The sequence below is a fragment of the Apostichopus japonicus genome, chromosome 14 (genome assembly GCF_037975245.1).
Source record: "Apostichopus japonicus isolate 1M-3 chromosome 14, ASM3797524v1, whole genome shotgun sequence".
Classification (NCBI taxonomy): domain Eukaryota; kingdom Metazoa; phylum Echinodermata; class Holothuroidea; order Aspidochirotida; family Stichopodidae; genus Apostichopus; species Apostichopus japonicus.
Window position 1 is genome coordinate 22,936,207 of NC_092574.1, and position 21,190 is coordinate 22,957,396.

Here is a 21,190-nt window from a genome sequence, read left to right on the forward strand (position 1 = left end):
ATATATATATATATATATATATATGCGTCTGAGGCTGTCTTAAATTATGGTGAATTCAAGGATTTCTATAATAAAATTACAGATATCTTTAAATAAAAAGGGATATCTTCAATTCATGAACTTTTAACAAATAAAACGGTTTCACATATTCCCTGATTTCGAGAGTGTGGTGGCCAATTTTAGGGTGTCGGACTTGGGATCCAAGGATTGCTGGTTCGATTCCTGCCTAGTTCATTACGTTGTGTCCTTGGACAAGATGCTTTATCTCAATTGCCTCTCGCCACCCAGGGGTTAGATGGGTACATGTATGGTTACTTGTCATTGGGCGCAGTATATATGTTCCCTTTCGAGGGGAATGGTGATGCACAGCCGATGATCACAAAGTCACAGTCCCGATGCAAGGGGACTGGGGTTGAGAGCGGGTCAGTCGTTTGGTAGTTTGGTTTTCGAGCCCAGGTTCTTTCCTGGGCGACTTTCCCTTAAAAAAACAGTATATATAACTGCAGCCGCCTGGAGGGATTGTCTCTGGGACCTGGGGTAATATAACGTCTGTAAAGCGCTTTGAAACCTACTGCTATAAATCAAATATTATTATATTATTTTTATTATTGCCACAGTCAGGTTCTTCAGTTATGATGCGTATCATATTTGTCAACACTGGATGCACAGAAGATGTCATGCCAAAGTCTAGTGAAAATGAATCAAATTTAGAAGATTTTATCAGTCTAGAAGTAAGTCTGATCGGTCTGCAATTGTACAGACTGGGCCCCTGTATATCTGACTTAGCCAGCTAATTTACAGCAGTGATGATGCATTAAGAACGTTTAAAATAATCATTAAGTAAGCAATAACACAAATAAATTTATGCTTCTTGATTTACTTTATTTTATTGATGAGGCTTTCTTCTCAAAACTTGTTCCGACTAATTCAAATCCTGGGTAACTAAGCTACCAGTCGCTAAGTTAATGTTTATTCGCTTATCGAGGACAACTTCTTTATTTATATATTTTTGAAATCCATCGTTCAAATCATCTTCTATGCTACTTGCGGTAAGCGCTTGTAAGTGTACTTTCTTTATCTAAACACGTAAAAGTGACATCATCGCCTTGACCGACTGAACAAATTGTGACGTAAGCAATCTCACAAGTTCAATAACACATACGGTTCGAAGCGAGTCAGTCAATGCTAGTATTATATAATTGTCTCTTCAAGTAGTATATTTGGGTTTTTAACGAGCAAAGAAACAAAATCACAGTTCATATCATACGACCAACACATTGACTGAAAAGGGGTTTGAGATCATAAACACACTGGAGACGTGCAGCCTGCACTAATGTAGCAATTTAATAAATAGACGTTTTAAAAATGTCTATTTTAACTTCTTCAAGGCACCCCATCTCTGACTATGGTTGTCTTTAGTCGATTTTTATATAAACCTTTGAGAACAACAGACGTGAGATCATTCACGGAATTGCATTTCAGTTAAATGTCGACAAATGTTATCCTGCTGTTGCTAAGAGCAATCTTTGTTTTAGTCTCTCTTCATGCAGGAAGAGGGAGATGAAAGGGAAGTTATTTCGTCCTAATCTGGGCGGTCTCTTGTATCTTACATTACACAGCTGCAGCTTTTCGCATTTCATCTAAAGTATCATGAATTCGAGAGTTTGAAATATCTCTAAATGCCAAAGTAAAATTGCCCGAATTTTCACAAAAATAAGTTGATTGGGGGGGGGGGGGAAGACTGCAGCCCCTAGACCTCCTACGTCTATGTGTTTAGTGTTTGGTTTCGGAAATATCCGGAATTTTTTCATTTCCTTCAACAAAGTTTTATAGTATTCCTTATAAGAGGTTTTAATATTTGCACACCAATAAATTAACTGTGTCTGCATTTTCCAAAATTCCCTGACCAACATTCTTCATCATATATACTTCCCTCTACTCGTGCAATTTCGACCCGTCTGTTAGGGGTGTAGGAGGTTTTCTATATTGGTTGTCCATAGATGAAATTTTGTGCAAAATTATGGCTATGTTTTTAAGTGAATTTTTTTCACGATAATTTTTTTCAAATTCAGAACAAATAATGGGCTTAAAACCTTGAAAAGTGGGGCTGACGGGTAATGTGGGCCGCGACGTAGAATCACCTAGTTTTGCGATGAGGTCGAACATGATGTGTGACTGGTGAAAATCTTCAAAAAGGGTATGGATGGGAAAAAACTATTGTGAAATACTTGGTTCTCAGGCAAAAAGTCTACATCTGGTTGGTCAATTTCATGCCCGAGAAGTACCATTTCCGAAATGGATGTAAACAAATTATGTTCATATACTTATAAATGCGTGAATGCTGTTTGGTTACCTCCTTCATTTTGACCAGAAACAGCCATATCGTCTCTTTCGATAAGTCTTGATAAGAAATTCACAACACCCTTAGCGAACCTCGTCATAGTTCTGAAGTAGGCCTATCGCTGATTTAAAACACGTTCTCCGGAGTGCGGTATTTGAGATCACATCTTCAAAAAAAAAAAACCTTCTGGGTTACGTACATTGACATCTCAATCTATATTATGTGCGGTCGTTGTATGTATATATACACACATACATGAAAGTTAATTTAAACTGGTGACATTTGTTAATATAAGGAGTACTTTTCTCACCAGCAATCATTTATTATTCAAAGCCTTTGAGGTTAGCAACTTGAACTTGTGTTTGTTATTTTCCAGGTTTTCGAAAAAGGTGCCTCAGTACCCTGGCGACGTGTTTAGTGTGTATTTGTGCGTGTGTATATAAGTATGTGAATTCCCTTGAGTACATCTGATAGCAGACATGCACTAGGCCGGTGACCGACATCGAGCAAATGAACCCAATTTGAGGCAAAACAGGTAAACCGAGATATGTGGTATAATATGTAAGACGATTTGGGCAATAACGTCCTCATTCTACCATGTCTAGAAGACCTAACAACTAGGAATAAGGAGAGGATGATTTCACAGAAAATGAGGCCACATAGTTTGTATCCAATTAATGATATCTAAAAGGAGCTAGTTGATCACAAAAGATACTCCATGCAAAAATGGGACTTATCATGAGAACTCCTTATTTGGTTTGAAATTAACTGATAAATTGAGTGGACAGGTTAAACACCAAGAGAAGCGACAACACATTGAGTGCCCAAGCAAACTAAGACAACAGCGTCAAGTCATTTTGATCAGGATACAGATCTCGGAGATGATGGTACCCATAATGCGTGGAGACTTATTACTTTTGGTGGAATATTCAAAAGGTCAAGAGAAATGATGTGGTGAAAATGTTGAAAACACCAATCGCAAGTGATTTGCTGTAGGCTATGAAATCATCTATAGGCGCTCCCGACGTATCCTCCACATTATTTCCCCAAGCAGGATGAAACAGATCGAGAAGTGGATTTTTTGTCTAGTGTGTTGATCTTTAACAGTCGATAACATATTTCATTCCATATGCCAGACATTCATTTTATATGTCTTTAGATATACATAGGCCTATATATATTTATGTATATGCCTATATATATGCCTATATATATATATATATATATATATATATATATATATATATATATATAAATGGAAAATCATTTACTTTGGAGGCTTTCCAAAAAGGTGCCCCCACCCCCTCCACCCCCATAAAAGGGGTAAAAAGACAAAGAAAATAAGAACAAAAGTAGGATGGTTCTCCATTGTTGGTCAATAATTTTATTCAATATGACACATAATTTGAGGTTTATATTACATAGCTTCTTTTGTTTCATAGTGCATAAAAAATATAAAGTAAAACTGAAAGAATTGTGAAAATAGTGATATGAACATGCTTTATACATCTATATTTATATTAATATATATATCATAATGTTAGCTGGCCACAACTTCTCCTATGGTAAATGACGTAAAAATAGATCCATGTGGCCTAGACTGGCAGGAGGATTACATGTATTGAAAGGACTATGACAGAAAAATTCCTGCATTATGATATGGACTCACAAGTTAATAAAGTAACCAAGCACCATTGGCTTTTACTTAACAAATAAAACTAAAATCCCCTAGTAATTACACATATACACACGATCAATTAAAAAAGTAGTTTAAAAATACATTTAAAGGCCTAAAAAGAAAGAATAAATGAGAATAGATGCAAAGACACTGTGTCCAAAAGAAAGGCTGCAGCAGCTGCAACCTCCCCTGCATCACGGCTGAATCAATATGCTAAGACATTGAGTCAAAACAAAGAGCTGCAGTAGCTGCAACCTTCCCTGCATCAAGACTGAATCAACATGCAAAGACACTGTGTCAAAAGAAAGGCGGCAGCAGCTGCAACCTCCCCTGCATAAAGGCTGAATCAATATGCAAAGACACTGTGTCAAAACAAAAAGTTGCAGCAGCTGCAACCCCCCCCCCCTGCATCAAGGCTGAATCAATATACTAAGACAATGTGTCAAAACAAAAAGCTGCAGTAGCTGCAACCTCCCCTGCATCAAGGCTGAATCAATATGCAAAGACACTGTGTCAAAAGAAAGGCGGCAGCAGCTGCAACCTCCCCTGCATAAAGGCTGAATCAATATGCAAAGACACTGTGTCAAAACAAAAAGTTGCAGCAGCTGCAACCCCCCCCCCCCCTGCATCAAGGCTGAATCAATATACTAAGACAATGTGTCAAAACAAAAAGCTGCAGTAGCTGCAACCTCCCCTGCATCAAGGCTGAATCAATATGCAAAGACACTGTGTCAAAAGAAAGGCGGCAGCAGCTGCAACCTCCCCTGCATAAAGGCTGAATCAATATGCAAAGACACTGTGTCAAAACAAAAAGTTGCAGCAGCTGCAACCCCCCCCCCCCTGCATCAAGGCTGAATCAATATGCTAAGACAATGTGTCAAAAATGTGTATTAAGGAGTTTGGTAAGGTGAGGGATGGGGGCTGATGAGGGATGGGAGCATGAGGAGAATGGGGGCATGGGGGAGGGATGGGGGCATGGGGAGGGATGGGGGCTTGGTGAGGGATAGGGGCATGGTGAGGGATGGGGGCATGCAGAGGGATGGGAGGGGGCAAGGTGAGACACAAAAACAGATAAGAACAAGAAATATGTGAAAGAAATATGTGAAAGGAATATCGAAAAGGGAATAAAGTCCTCTCTCAATATCATACTCTACAAAACAGTCAACCTTCATGGACAAAAGCTTTAATGTGTATATATATATATACATATATATATATACACATATGTCTATGCACACACACATATATGTGTATATGTATATATATATATTGATATACATATATATGTATATATATATATATATATATATTTATATATATGAAAACGTAATGAGAAGGAAAATCCAGAACAGTGAAAAAACTTCCAGCCTCCACCGGGATCGAACCCAGGCCTCCCACTTTATATACGGACACACTAACCACTAGGCTATGGACGCTAATTGTCCAGATGTTCGAAACCGGTAAGGAAGGTCGTAATTCCACTGTAGGCGTTTGTCACCTGTATCGAACAATACTAGTTCTGTTTTGGTGACATATTTGCCATACTCTAGAGATCAAACATGATTCTATATATATATATATATATTTATATAAACACACATCTCCCCACTTCCCTTCCCACCCACACACATCCTTTTTAAAACCAAAAACGAAGTAGTTCTTTGCACAGCCTTGTCGGTAGACGTAATTATAGAGTTAAGTCATAACCTAAATATGCCCCAGTATCCACCATTTCAAACCTAAACTTGTAATCTGGAACTACCTCAGGGTCTTACCACCCACTCCTATATAATATCATGCATCTACACCTGCTGTACTCCTAGCTCCATCCTGTTCAAGGTGTCACTTAATTACATACTTCACACACATACTCTGCCAAATCATAATATTATATACTGTCTTTAGAAATTACTCAAAAATTTAAGATGAAGAAAGAGAAAATCATTGGTAACAACAATAAAAAGTGTAAAAGTAAGTTGGCCTGACGTTTCGATCCTAGCAGGATCTTCTTCAGAGGCTAAATGACAAGTTACAGTAACAGAGGGGACAAAAACACGCACAGAATACAGACAGGTTAATGAGCACGGTGAACACAATGAGATGGATGAAAGGGGATTATAAGTAGAAAGCAACAGGAGAAGAGGAGAGGAAGGAGATAAACTGTGGAGGGACAAAGAGAGGATTAAAGGCACAGGGTGAGGAATAAACTGGAGAGGGACAAAGACAGAAAGGTGTGAAGAAAAATGGAGGGGAAGAGAGCTGTAAGAGGAAGAGTGAAAGGGGGGGGGAAGGGAGAAAGGGGAGAAGGAGTAGGGAACAGAGGAAAGTTAGTCATGTCCTTCCTGAATGTTCAGCCCATGAGGTTGAATGGTACGAAGGCGTTGCATCCAGAGCCTCTCTCTGCTGATACGTACTAGGTCAGGACGGCTACCTAAGGATTCAATCCCCTGTAGGGACATGTCGTTAATGGTATGGTTGGGAAGGTTAAAATGTTCTCCAACTGGGGTCTCAGTCTTCATGGTGTTGACTGTGGATCTGTGACCATAGAAACGCTTCTTGAGGGTGGTTTTGGTTTCGCCAACATACTGGATGCAGCAAACTCTACAAGAGATCAGATAGATGACATTGGTGGTAGTGCAAGTGATGTGACCCTTAGTCTTGTGTGTGAGTTGCATGCTGTGGCTGGTGATGGAATTGGATTCAACAATGTGGTGGCTGCAGACGATGCATCTCGAAGTACGATCACATTTGAAGGTACCATGCTGAATGGGTGTGGGGTTAGAAGTAAGAGGTGGAACAGCAGCACGTACAAGAAGGTCTCGTAGGTTGCGTGGTCGTCTGTAGGCGATGATGGGTTTTTCAGGGATGGCTCGTTGGAGTCTATCTGAAGTGAGGAGAATGTTGTGGTTGTTAGAGGTGATTTTCTGAAGGGGAGGAAGATTTGGGTGGAAAGTAACAACGAGGGGCAGCTTGTTGTCGCAATCTCGTCCCTTTTTGTCCTACAATAAAAAGTGTTAAAATTTAACACAATAGTGTTAAATTTTAACTTTAATAACATATATTAAAACCTTTTGCGTCTGTCACTGGTAATTTGACGGAAAAATAAAAACTACATTTGCATAGCAGTGTAAGCACAACAGTAACGAGGCATATAAACAAGCCATATATTGAGAATATAAATAGAACAGTTGACAATTGTAGTTTCAAGTTTCAAATCACTCTCTGTACTCTTACACAAATTGAGGTAATATGTCAACGATCACATTCGTGACTGCAAAATATCTGAACTATTCCCGGCAAACAAAAGAACCATCACTTGGCCCAAAAACAGACGATAGACAAATAAACTTGGCAAAACATACAACCATATATTGAATATGGTATCAATAAGAAATGACATTATTCACTTTTGCAAGTGCAAAAGAAATTTTGTGCCTAAACTGGATATGAACCAGTGACAGGCAGTGAGAAGTAAACATCCTACACTCTGCAGACTAGGCTAACCAGCCCTTAGTTGGTAGCATTCCCTATGTAACCATTTCTCTGCTGGGGAAGGGAGGGGGAGGGGTGGGAAGGATTTACTTAATTAGACAACAGGAAATAGTTTTCAAGAAAAATTTGGCTACTCGTGTTCACAGAAGAGTAAATCAACTAATAGAAAACTGACTGGGATCCGAACCAGTGTTGTCAGGTTTAGACTGGTCACTGATTTCAAACCAAATACGGCCAACAAAAAGTAAATTTAAATATCAAAATTTCTTGATAATTTTTTTAAGTCAGTTTTCCATTGTTGGTTTAGCGATTAAATTATTTACGAATGAGCCTTTTAAAACTGAGACAAGAATCCAAAACAAGGCAGTTTAAAGAACCGGTTCCTTGTTCAAAATACAAATCACTTAGCATACCTCATTCCAGATACACAATTTATAGCCATTAGTGTAAAATTCTTTCCTTGGTGAATGTTAGATGTATGCATAAATTAATAGGCTACCTTCCAAACATTCCTACCATATATTCTACCCAATGCTGTTTGAGAAACTTACTTACTTCTCTACACCTCAGTACAAACAGCTGACCAGCAATCCTCCCACCCCACCTTTTCCCTCCTCCTCCCCCACTCTCAAGACCAAACTTATTGATGGATATGTCTATAATATGGTCAATCACAAGACATGTTAGGCATGAGATGGCCACCTAGTACATTTATAGGAAATTTCAATAAGGCAAGAGATTTCCAAAACTAACAAGGACGTATCTAAATAAACGATATAGCAGATAAGACTGAGGAGATTCTCCAAACAAGATTGTAACATATTTTATCTTTCGGACAGACTAGTAAAGAGGCATATTACGATAGCAATAGTAATAAGAAAATGGCATGAGATGCCAAAACAATACGTCATGCTATCAAACGAAAGGCAACCATCATGCTATCGAACCAAGGCAACGTCTCGACTTTCGAGAGAAAAAAAAAGATTCTCAAAGGCTTTCACGATTTAACTCTTCTGATTACCCTGTGGATTTATCAATGAAAGACACAATTATCAAGTTTCAAGATTAAGAAGCGAAGATAAAATTTAAAAATTTCCATTTACATTGATTTCAATCCATATCAAAAATGGCATGACGCCAATGTCATGGCCAAATGGATAAAGGCAGTGATGTTAGAAGAGAGGGACCATTATCAGCTTGGGATGTAACAGGTAAGGTGTAGGGAGGAGGGGACAGGGCAAGGGGGGGAGGGGAAGGGAAATGCTTGCCAACCATGGATGAAGAAAAGTGGTAAGATTTGTTTTCTTTTCATTCATTTGAATTCAATATTTTTGCCAAAGTTATCTTTCTGAGTTCCAATCCTAGCTGTAACCAACTATTTCTTTCCTTATGCATCAACATTTGTTGATTTTGGATCAACATTTTTTGATTTTTGATTAGTATCTAAGACATTTTGTACATGGGTGATAAAGAAATGATGATAACTGCAACTGTACCATTAACCGAAAGGTGTTAGCCTCAAAGAAATGAAAACAGAACATGTCCAAAGAAAATCTCTTTTTTCTTTTCCAATAATTTCCCTGTAACTGGTTAATCATACCCCTTGTTTAATAGTGTAATAGTACTGGCCCCCAAATTTGAAAGACCTTTAAAAATTGTTACTTTGTGTTTAAACATTTGACGTTTTCGTTAACATTAGGCTTTCAGAGCATTTCTGTATTTACCAAGTTATACTCTAAATACAAGATACCCACCATTCACTGCCTACAGCATAAATTTTAAGTGAAGATAAAAAAGTATAGAAAAGTGATTTTATGTCGATTAATCATTTTTAGCACACTTAAATTCTAAGAGCATTACTTTAAGAGGTATATTTTTTAAAGACATTTTTTGTGCATCGTTTTTCTTGTTGATACTAAGTTGATAATTTTTTTGCACACCAACTTGATTTTACTAAAGATAAGCTTAATTTGTCAGATGTTTAGACACCTAAATTTTGTAGCCTTATGATCCATAAATGATAAAATAAGACCTTTCAAATTCTTAACCATTTTGATGTCCAGGCAACTTTTTTGGTTCATCTTTAGTTACAAATCACATCACAAAAAGAAAGTCAGAAATTTTCTTGCCTGATTGACTTTTCCTGCATGATTTGAAATGGGAGTTGACTATGAATGCTCAAGATCTGCATTGTCTTGGGAAGGTAAAATCAAATGCCATAAAAAATTTAAAAAAATGTAAAAAAAAAGTCTTAGATATTTTAGTATTTGGTGCCGCTATCTCGGCCATAAAACAGTACTTCAATATGCAAACTATTGCACATAACGATTGCAAATTGATCTTCACTTTCTTCAATGTCATCATTCTTTCATGTCGTAATTCCTAATCTTTTCTCAGTGCACCAGCCAGAGCATACAGTGATCGTTCTCCCTGTTAATTATACGTCACATGTCATTTATCGATAATGTAATGGGTGAAGAATTCGTAATCTCTTCTCATCGTAACAAATAATTTAACCTGTAATCCTATCTATTACATATAATAGATTAAAAGATAAAATATGTAACAAGTAATCTATGTTTTACATATATTTAAGAGTTACGACCTCCTCTCAGAGTATTAACATTACTGGTTAGTCGTCTAACTCTTACATACGATAGATTAAGACGTCATGATATGTTCTCTTTGTATGAACAGTAACTAGTAATATATCTACTCCATACCATAGATTAAGACGTCTCTTTCCAGTGACTAGTAATCTATCTACTCCATACCATAGATTAAGACGTCTCTTTCCAGTGACTAGTAATATATCTACTCCATACCATAGATTAAGACGTCTCTTTCCAGTGACTAGTAATATATCTACTCCATACCATAGATTAAGACGTCTCTTTCCAGTGACTAGTAATCTATCTACTCCATACCATAGATTAAGACGTCTCTTTCCAGTGACTAGTAATCTATCTACTCCATACCATAGATTTTCCAGTGACTAGTAATCTATCTATTCCATACCATAGATTAAGACGTCTTTCTCCAGTGACCATTAATCTTTCTACTCCATACCATAGATTAAGACGTCTCTTTCCAGTGACTGGAAATTTATCTACTCCATATCATAGATTAAGACGTCTCTTTCCAGTGACTGGTAATCTATCTACTCCATACCATAGATTAAGACGTCTCTTTCCAGTGACTGGTAATCTATCTACTCCATACCATAGATTAAGACGTCTCTTTCCAGTGACTGGTAATCTATCTACTCCATACCATAGATTAAGACGTCTCTTTCCAGTGACTGGTAATCTATCTACTCCATACCATAGATTAAGACGTCTCTTTCCAGTGACTGGTAATCTATCTACTCCATACCATAGATTAAGACGTCTCTTTCCAGTGACTGGTAATCTATCTACTCCATACCATAGATTAAGACGTCTCTTTCCAGTGACTGGTAATCTATCTACTCCATACCATAGATTAAGACGTCTCTTTCCAGTGACTGGTAATCTATCTACTCCATACCATAGATTAAGACGTCTCTTTCCAGTGACTGGTAATCTATCTACTCCATACCATAGATTAAGACGTCTCTTTCCAGTGACTGGTAATCTATCTACTCCATACCATAGATTAAGACGTCTCTTTCCAGTGACTGGTAATCTATCTACTCCATACCATAGATTAAGACGTCTCTTTCCAGTGACTGGTAATCTATCTACTCCATACCATAGATTAAGACGTCTCTTTCCAGTGACTGGTAATCTATCTACTCCATACCATAGATTAAGACGTCTCTTTCCAGTGACTGGTAATCTATCTACTCCATACCATAGATTAAGACGTCTCTTTCCAGTGACTGGTAATCTATCTACTCCATACCATAGATTAAGACGTCTCTTTCCAGTGACTGGTAATCTATCTACTCCATACCATAGATTAAGACGTCTCTTTCCAGTGACTGGTAATCTATCTACTCCATACCATAGATTAAGACGTCTCTTTCCAGTGACTGGTAATCTATCTACTCCATACCATAGATTAAGACGTCTCTTTCCAGTGACTGGTAATCTATCTATTCCATACCATAGATTAAGACGTCTCTTTCCAGTGACTGGTAATCTATCTACTCCATACCATAGATTAAGACGTCTCTTTCCAGTGACTGGTAATCTATCTACTCCATACCATAGATTAAGATGTCTCTTTCTAGTGACTGGTACTCTATCTACTCCATACCATAGATTAAGACGTCTCTTTCCAGTGACTAGTAACTACTCCATACCATAGATTAAGACGTCTCGTTCTAGTGACTAGTAATCTATCTACTCCATACCATAGATTAAGACGTCTCTTTCTAGTGACTAGTAATCTATCTAATCCATACCATAGAGTAAGATGCCTCTTTCCAGTCTTTATAACATAACAAGTACTATAACTATCTCATCCCAGAGTAAGTGTTTGATACATAATGTGTAGCCTATCTACAACATATATAATAGAGAGAGAGAAAAAAACTATTAGCAGACTACTTATCTACTGCAAGACAGCCTGCCTAGGTGAATTTGTAAAAGTCAGAGGGCCTGATGTTTCCCATTTTCTTCTTCAGCTGCTGACAAAATAAATCTGTATCTGAAATTGCGGGTGTTGGTTGTGGGGGTGGGGGGGGGGACTTAGCACAAAGATGCACGCCTGTTTGCAAAGGGTTTCTTGAAAGACATACTTCTTTCAAGATTACCACAGTAGAATACAAAGACAAGAGGACATTACAATTGTAGCAGGCTCTTGTCTGCACTGCCAGTGTGATCAATCTTAGTGGATAGACCTTCCTTTTGTCTTCAAAACCAATGCTAATTCTTTCTCTCTGTGGCTTCATTGGTGTTTCTTCTCGGTTTGTTTCTACTAGGGGAACCAGAACAGATGAGAGCACTCTGACGCTATGAGAGGTTGCCATCAAGATGGGAAAATGTATCCATGTATCTCTCAGGATCCGATGGGCAAAATGTATCCATGTATCTCTCAGGATCCGATGGGCAAAATGTATCCATGTATCTCTCAGGATCAGATGGGCAAAATGTATCCATGTATCTATCAGGATCAGATGGGGAAAATGTATCCATATATCTCTCAGGATCAGATGGGCAAAATGTATCCATGTATCTATCAGGATCAGATGGGGAAATGTATCCATGTATCTCTCAGGATCCGATGGGCAAAATGTATCCATGTATCTCTCAGGATCAGATGGGGGAAATGTATCCATATATCTCTCAGGATCAGATGGGGGAAAATGTATCCATGTATCTATCAGGATCAGATGGGGAAATGTATCCATGTATCTCTCAGGATCAGATGGGAGAAATGTATCCATGTATCTCTCAGGATCAGATGGGAAAATGTATCCATATATCTCTCAGGATCAGATGGGCAAAATGTATCCATGTATCTCTCAGGATCAGATGGGGGAAATGTATCCATATATCTCTCAGGATCCGATGGGGAAAATGTATCCATGTATCTCTCAGTATCAGATGGGGGAAATGTATCCATATATCTCTCAGGATCCGATGGGCAAAATGTATCCATGTATCTATCAGGATCCCATCATCATCATCATCATCATCATCATCATCATCATCATCATCATCATCATCATCATCATCACCATCATCATCATCATCATCATCATCATCATCATCATCATCATCATCATCATCATCATCATCATCATCATCATCATCATCATCATCATCATCATCATCATCATCATCATCATCATCATCATCATCATCATCATCATCATCATCATCATCATCATCATCATCATCATCATCATCATCATCATCCTCGTCATCCTCGTCATCCACCGTCCACAGCTTCCATTTGGCCCGTCGAGGTCAACAGTAGTAAATATCACCGTCACCAGGCCTGTAATCATTGTAGCACATTAGTTGTGTACCAAGGCACAGTGTGTATGATTGAAGGCAGATCTATAGAGTGGTACAGTGCATAGGTTACTAGTCTAAAGCCCCTAGGTACACTGATGGGTCCATGCCCATGTCATCATAGAGCTCCAAGGCGTGGGCGGGCATGGCAGGGTTCAGAAAGGCCCCCATGTCTTGTTCCAGCATACTACTGCTGTTACCCCCCGGCAAGAGCTGCTGGTTGTTGTATGATGAGGGGAGGTTTGTCCTTGAAAGGAGATCCCTACAGCTGCTCCCTTGCTCCTGAGTACCAACCATCATCAGAGGTGAATGAGGATGGAATAATGTCTGATGATTGGGAACCCCCTGTGTGACCTGTGTGAAGAAAAAAAGAGTCACATGGTATTAACAACTTTTAGAGTACTTCTCAATTTTTTTTCTTGGGGTAGTCATACAACAATGAAAATTCTAGTATGAGGATGGTCGCACTACTCATTCAAGCTGTCAAAAGTAAATACCAACATCACAAACATCAACACCAACATTCGCCAAGTATAAATGAATCTGATAAGATACTGAAATCTATTGATAATCATTTTCACCATTTTAACCCAACCTCCTACACACCAAGAATGACATTCACTAAACGTTGGAGAAATTCAAACATGACTTTGATTATTGACAAGCTATTAATTCATATGTTGAGAGTGTTGTGGTCAAGTGTTTATGGCAGTGGACTTGTGATCTAAGGTTTGCAGGTTCGAGTCCTGGCCAGATCATTACGTTGTATCCTTGGGCAAGGCACTTCATCTACATTGCCTCTCTTCACCCAGGTGTATAAATGGGGACCTGTGAGTTAAACCGTCGATTGGGCGCTGTTTAGCTGCTGCCATGTTAAGTTTGACAGGTTATCATTGACCAGGGTAATATTGCTACGTTTCTTGAGCACCGTTATTGGTGGATATGTCTGCGCTTTATAAATCCTCAATATTATTATTATTATTCATTCATTCTTTTGCATACTGATTTTCTGCATACTAATTTGCATATTAATTTTCTCAACAGAGGAGAACAACAGCAAACATACTTGACATGAGGAGGAAGCCCCTGGATTCCGAATGGCGTTGATGATGCTGGGAAAGGCCAACCGATCCCCGTCAGTCTCCGGTAGACTCAGCTCTTGTTCACTACCAGTTGGTGACTGGAGGTTTGTGTCCATCGGGTTGGATGAGGGGATGACGTGGTATGCTACCTGTCTTGATTGCGACATGGGACTTGCTAATTGAGGCGAGGACATACTCATGCTGGCTTGATTGTACACTGGAGACGGGCTGACATTAAGACTGCAAAACAGAAAAGTGAAGCAAAGGGTCTATGAAAGGAAGGTGAAAACAGGTTTCCCAGGAATAATTCATAAGTTCATAGAATGACCTTAACAGCTCAGTAACTATCTGTAGAGTGTATGTGTGGGGGGGGGGGGGGAGGGGGAGAGAACAAGAAAAAACCAAAAAAACAACCACTGTTAGAGGTTAATCACACAATTACTCAAGTATAGACTGCTTTATCGGTTTCTACACATTCTTTGAAATTAAATTGTCATTTTGAAAAAAGAAATGACATCCCTTTCCCAGTTTTCTTGATTCCCTTCTACAAAATGTGCCCATGATTTTCATTTCAAAGTATCCAATGACTGCATGAAGCCACATTTTTGTCCTTTTCTCTTCCCATAAGCTGTTGCATTTCATGTACCTCTGTTGCATGGGCAAATTCATACTCCAGGCCTCTGTCACAGCCGGTTGATGGTGAACCAAACCACCGGCGGTCTTCCAGTTGCCACCTTTAACTGGAGGCGGTGATGCTTTCTGGCCCCGTGTCGAAGTTTGATCCAGGGACATTCCCATGACTGGAGATTGTTGCTGGAACATCAACTGTTGTGCATTTAGTAACTGTTGCTGTACGTTCTGTAGCTCCTGTTGCTGCCTCAGGATATCTTCCTGTAACTTTTGGTGCCTGGCTACTAACTGCTTCTGTAATTTAACCTGTATCACCTTCATCTGATCTGTGATATTCAAATTCTTCGTCGATTGGTTCTCTGAGGATGACACGGATGGTGTCACCTACGCATGGGAGAAAAAAAAAGAAAAAAAAAAAAGAAAAAGTCAAAAGCAATGCAAAACCAAGTCATATTGAAAATATTAAATCAGAAGTAGCATCCAAATGAGGATTCCCTCCTCCTCCCCCCCCCCCCCATCACTTTTCCAGTCCAACTTAAAAATTCAGGATTTTCAAACCCCAAGAAAGAGAGGGTATTCCTTTTGGACACTTCTTCCTGTTTTCCACACTGGGTGGGAACCATGAATAGGGTTGATGTACCCGCTAAAGTGAATCTACATGCAAACTAATTAAGTTCATTTGGAGCTTCATTTTTGGAGTACTAATATCATGTTGGAAGGTATTCAGACTTGTTGACCTCATATGACATTTAACCTTCACAGAAAAAGGAACAGGGTTCTTGTACCCGTTAAGTTGGATCCACATAACACTAATCAATTTCCTCTGCCTTGTTCAATTTCTGACGTTTCGATCCTAGCAGGATCTTCTGCAGAGGCTGAATGACAACGTATTAAAGCATGGTCAGAATGAAAACTCCAGCAGGTTAGAAACAACGTAACAGAAACTACAAGGGACAAAATACAAGCACAGAATACAGATAGGTTAATGAGCAGGGTGACACAAAAGAGATGGATTTAAGAGGATTAGTTGACAAAGGATGGAGAGAAGAAAGAAAAGAAAAGAAAGAAACCAACAGGGGGAAGAGGAGAGGTAGGAGATTATAAACTGTAGAGGGACAAAGAGAAGATTAAGGGAAGAGGGTAGGGAATAAACTGCAGAAGGACAAAGACAGGAGAGTGTGGCAAAGAGAGGTGGAAGAGAGCTAGGAGAAGAGGGGTGACAGATGGGGAACAAGGGGAGATGGAGGGGTGGGGAGGGGCAGAAGAAGGGTCAGTCATGTCCTTCCTTTCTCTTACACAGGCTCTTCAGTGGATAAGCAGTTTGCTAACAGTTTTTGTTTTGTTTCATATTGACGTTCAATTTTTAGTAACAGCCTCTACGCACCAAGGCAAGACATAACATACCTACAGACACACCCACACATGACCACTACCATCGCATAGATTCATTTTGCCCTCGGCAAGGAATCAAACCGGAAAGTCAGAAGGCTTCGTGAATGCTAGCCATATAGCAATTTTACTTATCTGACTACTGTAGAGCAAGTGAGTTTGTCCAAGAATTAAGTTAGAACTACAAAAGATCTGAGGTTGCCACCTCTTATTTGTACTACTCACCTAGAGGGCTTCAACCAATTAATTCATAATAAATAAGGAATACAATATAGAAGTTTTATTCCGAAACATTTTTCAAAATCCACAAAGAACAGTTTTCAAACGTGCAGAATAAACACACAGATATTCTATGTATTTGGAATAATTGGAATATACCATTTTTAAACTGGTAAAATTGTTTTTTCTTCAGAACTGGGCACATACAAACAGAACTAGCATATATACATATTAATATATAAATCATTATAAGTTTCTCCTATATATCATTAGGAGACCTGATTCTGCACTTTCTTGTCAAGAATGAATTTAGACCAAATATTACTATTCTTCTACCAATAATTGAAACAATATCTGTGTCCGAATTTAAAACCAGAATCCATAGGAATGCAGTACAAAAACTTGACTGACTAGTCAATCTTCTTTTCAAACGAGAAGAAAATACCAGCAAAACGTATTTTCAATATATCTGATTTTCGTGTTAATGTGCTCAGTATAACGTAGAAAGTGCTTGAGCGACGAAATGACCAGAAACCGTTCTTTTTTACTAATAACTAGCTAATTAACTGCCACGTTGTGAGAAGACACAAAATGGTTTCTTATTAATTGCAATCTTATTTTGTAATAATACTCAAGTCAGATAGCCTGACATTTGGATCCTAGCATAAATCTTCGTCAGTTAGCCTCTGAAGAAGATTCTGCTTGGAATCAAACATCAGGCACTCTAACTGTTATGTGCTTACCACAAAGACTTTCTGTGGAAGATAAGCAATATGTTTTATTCTTAAAAAAAAAATAGATTTGTTCAATACTCTGCTTTGTAAAAAATTTTGTCGAAAAAAAAACAACAAACAAGTAAACAAACAAACAACAAAAGCTTTAAGATAAATCCAACAGAGCTACAGACAGAGTATTGCTTGTTCAAAGATTTCTGTGTAACACAACGAGATATCAAAACCAATGGATCATCATCTAGGTATGCTTTGATACGCTATAACTAACCTGATTAGAATTATCTGCTCTACTGGAATTTAACATATCATTTGGCAGTGAAGCTGTCGTCGCCAGGTTACCTGCATAACGTAATTGGTTTCTCCCATTGCTCACCGGATCTGAAAGATAAGAAATTATAAATAATTAACATCTGTGAGTAATATATTCATGGTTAGGCCATGAAACATATGCTTTGACACTGTTGCATACAATAGTTGGAACTGTTGATGTTGGTTTTTAAAAATAAAAAAAAAGGTTGTGACATTAAAGGAGGAGACTTAATACGTATTTTCTATCCATGTGCCTGAAATCTGATACTGCAAAATTTGAAATTGATTTTACTTAACAGAACAATAATTAACCATAGACAAAAACTATGAAAGAACAATGTATCAGAACTCTCGTTTTTGTTTCACTCCTAGAAATCAGGCAATAACTTGTTCTACAACATTAAGCCATGGATTTATATAGTAGGAAGCAGTGATCACTTCATTCCTTACTACATATCAATATATATATGTATTATATATATATGTCTGATGATTGCCGCAGTGAAAAGAACTCAATGTGTGCGTGCAACGCGATGGAATAGGTGTTTATACACATATCTATTTATATCTATGTATATCTATGTACATCTATGTACATATATATATATATCTATATATATATACATATATATATAAATACATATATATATATATATATACATATATATATACATACATATATATATATATATATATATTGAGCAGCAATTCTGTACGAGTTGCCCTCCTACTATTTTTTGTGTTTTCCAATATAAGTTTACATGAAACGAGTAGACAGCGATTCATATTATTTCACATATTTTCTTTTCATGTCAAAAGCTCCTAGATGAAGTAAATATCAATTTGCGATATTTCATTCCATTTTTTTTCTTCTTCAAATATCTGTCAGCCAAATAATTTTATGTTGAGAAAAAAAGAAGAGAGATAAACAAAGGAAAGAAATAAATTTACAATCGGCGCATTTCACATTGTTCCTCTTCTCCCTGTGAGTGACATTCAGGCCTAGCAGTTGAAAGAATATCTCCCTTCACATAATTATTACTGATAGAAAGGCTTTTACTTATATCAAGAAAGAAAAGAAGAAAAAAGACTGCATTCATGTAGATATTCAATGCCTGCTATTGCATTTGCCTCTGATAAGAAATACTCTGGAAGACATCACTGTGCTTTTCTTTAACGTACAGACTACAGAGATTGTGTGTGTTTTAGCATTATCAATCACACTCCTTTTTTTACTTAGAAATGATCGCTCCTCAGTTGGTGGCAAAGAAAAATTCTCTTCTATCCCAAATCAAACAGAACAAAGGCCAAACCACATTATCAGATTCCTCAGATAGGCTTTTCAGAATACCATCTGAAAGTTATCACATTATACAGAAGTAGATGCCTGTGTTTGCAATGAAAACAAATAACCAAAAATCTAGAACAGAAAGTTTCCCAAAGCGGTTTTAAATCTCAAACTCTGCTCAGGCATACAGTACTCCACAGCAGGTGCTCCACAGCTTCACAAAGATATGATGAAAAAAATTATGGAATGGGGCAGAAAAAAAATTTGAAGCAAATTTTCTCATTGTAGTACAGAAATATTTCTTATTCATAAGTGAAATCTATTATTAAAATGGTCAACATTGAACAAAGAAACATTTTGAATAGCATGATGTGTAAAAAACAAAAAGTCCATCTAGTATTAAGCAATGTTGCCTATATATTACAGATAAAACGATTCCCACGTCTTGATTTAATATTTACAATGAAATTTACTCTTCCTATAAACTCTACTTCATTCAACCATGGTAGATCTTCGGTGCCTCCGTGAAAAGCAAGAGCTAACGGTTAATATTTCTTAACTTCCACTTCATCATTTGTTCCATTCTCAAGATTTTAAATTTCTGCTTTGTCATTTATACAAGTGGTCCAAAAACTTTAGGCCCACGACCTGGGATCTTCCATGATGACCCACCAGACCCCCCCCCAATCTCCTTGATATGATTGCTCATCAAAGCTAGCATGGACTAAGCACTCGATGTTAAAAAAAAATCACTTCATGGATCTTCTTCCGCAAGCTCTGAAAAATTTAGATGCATTTTGCAACGACTGGAAAAGTCCTGCGACCCCCCCACCACTGCCCCCCTCAAACAAAAAACAGCTAATGCGCAGACTGCCAATTTATACGACTAGCAAACTAGCAAAACAACTTCCATTCATTCACGTCTAATGACTTATGCCATCGACCTGTAGATCAAACAAGCTGCTTTTCACATCAAATTCTGACACGTTCTACGTAGCCCCACTGCTCGGGTATCATGAACAACTATCAAATTGCAAACAACAAAAATTCTATCTCCCCGCTACTTAAAATTTCCATATCGCCCAAGCCTAGTCCTTGGAATAAAGCTACTCATAATAAAGTACCAGCAAAACTGAAGTTCACCGTTGACCTGAATTACTGCCTCGTCTGTTGACATCTATTGCGCCAACCTGTGTGTAGATACCACATAATGCTTGCAGAATGGAAGCCAATCAGCAGCCTGTCTGCTTGTTTGGTATATCTACTGCTGTGAACCTAAGTGGTACCTTCCACGAATCCACACATCAAGGGGGTGTGTTCATCACACTGAGCAAAGTTGCACAATGAAATTTCCTTTAACCAATCAGAATGAACGATCAGTCGTATCCGATAGATGGCTTCACAGTACCTTTTACATGGGAGTGTGAGGCACGTGTAAAGCAAGAATACATTTGAGATGCTTGTCTGAGGTTATCTTATCTTTTTGAGAGAGTTTCTTACCAGTAGTCTCAGATGACTTGTAGATTACTTCTGATGCTATAGAGCGTTGGACGGAGGACTGGACACTTGATTCACCAGATGAGCTATTCAGGGAGGGCGATATCTCGGACAGGCAACCGTTGCTGCTCCACTTGTTGCTGAATTCTGTACTGATACTGGACTCGTCTGTGAAAGCTATGTCATTGTTAAAACACTTTCTGACCTCAGCATAGCTGCAAGTAAAAATAATGGGAAGAGCATGACTTTTAAGCGATAGAAAAAACATACACAACACAAACAAGAACACATGTATGCAGATCTAGGAATATTGAGCATGCCAAGTTTATCTAAAGATATGAAGACGTAAAAGTGTAAAAATTGTCTGACAACCATAACCTGACACATTTTAGAAACACTAAAAAAATTTATAGCAGATTTCTAACGACTGGGTAACAGGGGGGTGGGGGGTGGGGGAAGGGTCGGAGCTTATGTACATAAAATTTTGTTAAAACATACATCTATAATTAGACAAGCATCAATGGATAAGTAATGGACTTCTATTTGGCAACTCAGTGTTCAGAGTTAGAAATTACCACTTTAC

General features: G+C 38.1%; 1 protein-coding gene across 2 annotated transcripts in view; it reads right to left on the reverse strand.

Annotated features, from left to right (window-relative positions):
* Positions 1-3,702: 3,702 nt before the first annotated feature.
* The window catches only part of LOC139979545 (uncharacterized), a 66,655-nt gene continuing 49,167 nt past the window's right edge, over positions 3,703-21,190 (reverse strand). Inside the window, exons 9-14 of one of the 2 annotated variants that reach the window (XM_071990468.1) lie at positions 20,611-20,822; positions 17,782-17,891; positions 15,188-15,555; positions 14,526-14,781; positions 10,683-13,804; positions 3,703-10,474 (exon numbers count right to left, since the gene is read on the reverse strand). In XM_071990468.1, coding sequence (XP_071846569.1) covers positions 13,532-13,804; positions 14,526-14,781; positions 15,188-15,555; positions 17,782-17,891; positions 20,611-20,822 — 1,219 coding nt within the window. In that variant the 3' untranslated portion in view covers positions 3,703-10,474; positions 10,683-13,531. Of the gene's footprint in view, positions 10,475-10,682; positions 13,814-14,525; positions 14,782-15,187; positions 15,556-17,781; positions 17,892-20,610; positions 20,823-21,190 lie in introns of both variants that reach the window. The other variant, XM_071990467.1, reaches the window with a different exon arrangement.